At 43.1% G+C, this 5,132-nt stretch overlaps 2 protein-coding genes across 3 annotated transcripts in view; both read right to left on the reverse strand.

Moving 5' to 3' along the window:
- RSU1 (Ras suppressor protein 1) overlaps positions 1–1,688 on the reverse strand; it is a 144,326-nt gene extending 142,638 nt beyond the window's left edge. For both annotated transcript variants that reach the window (XM_004691274.2, XM_012731244.1), the window contains exons 1-2: positions 1,568–1,688; positions 1,226–1,337 (exon numbers count right to left, since the gene is read on the reverse strand). In XM_004691274.2, the coding sequence (XP_004691331.1) occupies positions 1,226–1,334 (109 nt within the window). In that variant the 5' untranslated portion in view covers positions 1,335–1,337; positions 1,568–1,688. The remainder of the gene's footprint in view (positions 1–1,225; positions 1,338–1,567) is intronic.
- Positions 1,689–4,616: 2,928 nt separating this feature from the next.
- CUBN (cubilin (intrinsic factor-cobalamin receptor)) overlaps positions 4,617–5,132 on the reverse strand; it is a 207,718-nt gene continuing 207,202 nt past the window's right edge. The window contains exon 67 of the mRNA XM_004691275.2: positions 4,617–4,890. Within this exon, the coding sequence (XP_004691332.1) occupies positions 4,783–4,890 (108 nt within the window). The 3' untranslated portion in view covers positions 4,617–4,782. The remainder of the gene's footprint in view (positions 4,891–5,132) is intronic.

Below are 5,132 nucleotides of genomic sequence, written 5' to 3' on the forward strand. Positions count from 1 at the left end.
CCAGGGAAGAGAGACTTTCTAGAACAAAGAGCCATACTGCCCTTTGTAACAAGAGCACAAAGCAGGGCCTGTCCACCTTCAGAGGAGGGCATCCTGACACAAAGAAGGAGTCACATACGCTGCCACACTGGAGCTGACCCTTGAAGTAAAAGGACTGAGGCTAAAGAAGAATAGGATGGAGAATGGAGGTACATAATGCTTGCTAAAGACACTATGCCCAGCTCGGGAAGGGCATTCAGTGTGGCTGTGACATCGAGTGCGTGGAACACACAGGAGGTGCAGCAGGTTGTGGTCAGATTCAGAGAAAGGCCCTGGATGTCAGTCAAGGAACATGGGGCGCTACTATTGTGACAGACACCTGTGAGAAGTGTTCCAGGGAGAAAATTAAAGCCACATCCAGCCTACAGAAGTCTGTTTCACCTATGCATTATTTTTCGAATACTGGAATCAACTCCCAACTTCTAAATGTTAGGAAATGTCACCTGAATTCTTGGCTTATTTAAAAGAAATTCTGGCAAGACGAGGCCAGTGTCTCCATGTGTTGACCATGATTAGGATCTGAGCAGCAGGTGTGGCAGCTTCCCCCTTCCGATGGGATTTAATTACTGACCACACTCCCCTGGCTTTGCGGCGGTCAGTTTGCAATCCATGGTTTCAAGTAGAGAGTAACATTACAGGAAAATAATGCTGGAAGCAGTAACTAAACTTTAAGGGCGAGAAAACTGGAGGTAGGCAGGAGGGACAGTTAAGAAGCACAACAGGAGGTGATGACACGCCTGAGTCAAGTTAGGAGGCTAAAGATCCAGGAAAAGCTAACGAGTCACGAAGTTTAAAAATACTCCCAGCACAAAAACGTTTCTCATGTATCACTAATTGTGGGTGTCATTTGTTCAAGGGCCAAAGACAACATTAGGACAAATTATTCACAAATAATTTACATTTAAAAAATAAAAGTGGCTATTTCGGAAGCAGCAGAAAATCCACCCAGGTGCCAGAAATGAGCACAACTGATGAGGCACAGCAGTACCAGCCTGTGTGATTCCTCTCCTCCTTCTCGACTTCGTCTTCCAGCAAATTCCGACTGCAAACTTTCAGGCTAAGCTGCTGACTATCGATGCTTACTGACAGGCACGTTTGTAAACTACCATCACTTCTCAGTCCGTCAGTGACGGACGGGGAAAACTTCCCCGCTCATCCGAGGGGAAGGTCCTGCCCGAGAACTTACACAAGCCATTGACATCTAGCATGTTGGAGATGCCCCGGTCACTCATGTCCACTTCCGGCTGGTTCTTTTCCCGGCTCTCCTCCACCAACTTTTTCAGAGACTTGGACATAATCTGCAACAAACCACAACAACAAACACGTGGGCGACGGGAGGAAGGAGCAGGGCTGGAAAGTGGAGAACCTCAGGCTGAGTCCCCGGCTTTTCCCCAGCCCGGGAAAGTGGGCTTCAGTGGCCAGAGGTCGGGGACAGGGAGGGGGAGGGGACAGGGCTGTTCGGAGCGTCCAGTGTCACTCCGGACCCGCGGAGCGACGCAAATCCAAGTGAAAAGCCACACACACTCACCGCGGAGGGCAGCACCTAACAGGCTGGGAATGAGAACAACAGGCTTCCTGGGGACCGCTTGGGGAGTTGAGATGCACCGGGTCTAGCCAGAACGAGGAACACGCCCTGTCCCGGCACTCGGCGCAGGCGTACTAAGTGCCACTCGCCGCCCCACGCCCCGCCCGCATCCGACCGTTCCCAAATTAGGAAAATACTGTCAGAGTCGCTTCGGGCGAGGCTCCGCCCCCCAAAGGAATGCGTATCCTGCGGCCAGCCAATCATGTCTGTTATTCGGCTCCGCGACTCCTCCCCGCCTTGAGGTTTCTCCGCCCTTTCAGGAATCCCTGGCTTTGGGCTTCCGATCGGAGTGGAAGCGGCGCGTGCGCACCAGCACTGGCGCAGGCCCAGTTCACGGGCCGAGTCTCAGGCTGCTATGGGCGGAAGCCGGAAGTTGAGGTGGGAGGGAGAAGTATAGGTGAGCCTGGGTGTTGGGGACGGTGGAAGTAAACGCCTGGCTAAGCCGAGACCCTACTCCGCAATTGTATTTTCTGAATCACTTAGGACTCCATGGTCGTCTGTGTATCCCCTAGCACCCAACCTGCAATTCTGAAACTGTCATATGAAGGGGAATATACCCAGATAAATAAAACACGTTTTTCTCTTAAACTAGTTCAAAAGTCTGAGATGACAGCAGAGTCCGCTGTATCCAGAAAGCTGTGAGCTATCCCAGTCATTTTCTTAAGGCCAGATGAGGGTGATTCTGGCTCCCGATGGTTAGGCTTAATCTCCAAGACTAAAGGGCAAAAACACTGTTCTTCCTGTTAAGGACCAGTTGGGGAGACAGGAAAGAGGAAGGGAGAAAGGTAAGGCGGTCGAGGGCTGGCAACTGTCCCCCAATCCTGGTTTCTCAGATGTTGTAGGGATAGGGATGGGTATCACAAGGAAAATTCTATCGGAATGGAGAACAAGTAGTGCTGGGACACTTCCAATGCCAAACATTTGCCCTTTGATTGCTAGATGAGGAAAGGACGGCATGGAGGAGGTGGAGTTGAGTTCCTTCTCAGATAGGGTGACTGACATTTCCATTCTCAGTTGTTGGGGGGGGGGGGAGAGCTTGAAAGTGACATGGAGACTTTCTCAGTTCAGGTATCATCAGTGGTTGACAGTAAATATTTCCTTTTCTTTACATTTATACTTGTTTAGAGTTTTCAGACCCATGCAGAAAATAATTTGTTTTCCATTAACTTCCAAGTAAGAGCTCCTGTTAAATTTTTTATATTATGGCTTTATATTTTATTCCGCTGGTGGTCTGAAACAGGGTTTTTTTGTGTGGTCCAACGTTTTATTAATGACACTGCTTGTATTATTATTAACTAGATGATTGTTAGCTCTGTTCAGGCTTTGATTGCAAACAATGGAGTTTCCCAGTCATGCAACTTGGAAGCAGAAAGTTATCACATGGGCACTAAATCTGTGTAAATAGCTTTTTGTGAATTTCATCAAAGAAGGAAAATTTTTTCAAGGAAATTTTTGCCTTGAGAGTGGCTCAGGTACCCGGACAAGATGGAGCTGGAAAGTAGGCTTTTTGAAGGAGGAAGACAGACTTTGATGGAGCTGACTTGATCCTTCTATCCTCAGTGTGCTTAATACATATCAGAGTGTCAGAGTAGAAGTCCAAGAAACAGTTACAAATGGGTGAACTAAATGTAAAGTAGAACTAAAGGAAATGAGATGGGCCTTACTAATGAGAGTAGACTTTTTTTCCTTCCAGAAAAAAACTGCTTTTTATTGTACATAAAAATATCATTGCCCCAAGTATACCCATTGTCCATCCCCTAGCTCACTAAAAATCACTGCCTATATCCTGAATACTTAAACTTGAAAGCTTTGGAGAGCTTCCTTTTTTACCCCTTTTTTAAGCTTTCAGTTTTAAATTACATGATATTGACGTTGCTTTCTTCCACACTGACTACTCACCTCCTGGATATTATACTATGCCTCCTGAAATGCATGTCTCTCAGACTAAAAATGACTAGTGAATTTAAGACTTGAGTGGTGCAACTATTCCATACTTTACTGTTTGATGACTTTGATGACTGCATATGTTAATCTTGCATTTAGATAGCATTCCTATGTGTATTCATATGTTACTAAACTTTCTCTACATTTGATATCTTTGTTATTTATTTAGATAGAAGGGTGAGATCTGATGCCTAATCCTATGAAATTTCATCTTGATAGTTTCAGTCCATTGCTCCTGCCTGCAGGGACCTGTGGATTATGGGTTAGGTGACGTTATTCATCACATCCATGGTTCTTTCCAAATATACACACATGCGCACGCACACACACACACATACATACATATATATATATAATATTGCAGGCTGGAAAGAAACAGAAAAAATTAAAGTGAGATTAATTTATTTATGTGACTGTACTCCATACATTTGAGTATTAGATTAAGCTGAAGTAACTTTCCAGTTTCATTCATTCACTTGGTCCCATGTTCTTAATAAGACTTGATTTCTGTCTATTATAAAGCCTCTTGCTTTGGTAAAGATAGCAGAAAACTTTATAAAAGTGCTGCTTAATTGTTTATGATTTTGCATACTATATTGTTAAACTTTGGTTAGACAACAATGGTACTTCTAGAGAATAAAGCACAGACATATTAGGTAAGCGCTTAACTAAGTAAGAGAATTAGTTCAATCCAAATGCAGACAGCTTGGCTTCAGAGGTCCTATTCTGAAAGATTCATACACTTTATCAAAATATAAATATACAACTTGAAAATTTATGTATAACCCATAGCAAAAGGCTACATTTTAATGAGTAAAGTGTATTGACACATCACTGGGTATAATTCAATAGTTTATTTCCCCTAATTTGGCATTCACAGTGAGAAATCACCTTTCTATATTATCCTTAGTGTTCAAAAATTTTATGTCACATGTATCATAATCATCTCCAAACCTTTAGAATTTTAGACAATTTCAGCTCAATATATTAGAACTAAGAATGATATGTATAACTAAGACAAAATAAGCTACAATCTAAATTCAAAAAAATCTACAAATATCAACTCTATACATACTTCAGTGAAAAACATAAAAGTTTAAATTATTCTCAGTGGCACCACCAGACAGCCATGATTCAGGATGGCAAAGCCCTTCCCTGGGTCATGTCTCATTCCCCCACAGAAGATCCAGAGTTCTGAATAAAGACGTCCACACTTAACTGTCCCAAGTTAAGCGGATTGCTGATGGGAGTGTTGCATACGCGGCATGAAACTTTATGAAGACTTGATTTGAAGAAGCCTCAAAGGGAGCTATGTTTGTGTCCTAAAATTGGAAAAAGAAAAGTAAATGATCTTTTTCACTAACATGAACCTTTGTCAAAGTGTTAACCTAGCTAAAAAAAAAAAAAAAAAAAAAAAAAAAAAAAACAACAACAAAAAGGACAGTGACTCTACCTACAAAAGAACACCCTTACTGATGATCACCAAGTTGTACGGCTTCGTAGAACAAGTTCTTGCCAACTACCGGTTTTCAGACAGTCTTATCACCAAAAAAAAAAAAAAAAA

Source organism: Condylura cristata, unplaced genomic scaffold, assembly GCF_000260355.1.
Source record: "Condylura cristata isolate star-nosed mole 26May11 unplaced genomic scaffold, ConCri1.0 scaffold00030, whole genome shotgun sequence".
NCBI classification, from domain to species: domain Eukaryota; kingdom Metazoa; phylum Chordata; class Mammalia; order Eulipotyphla; family Talpidae; genus Condylura; species Condylura cristata.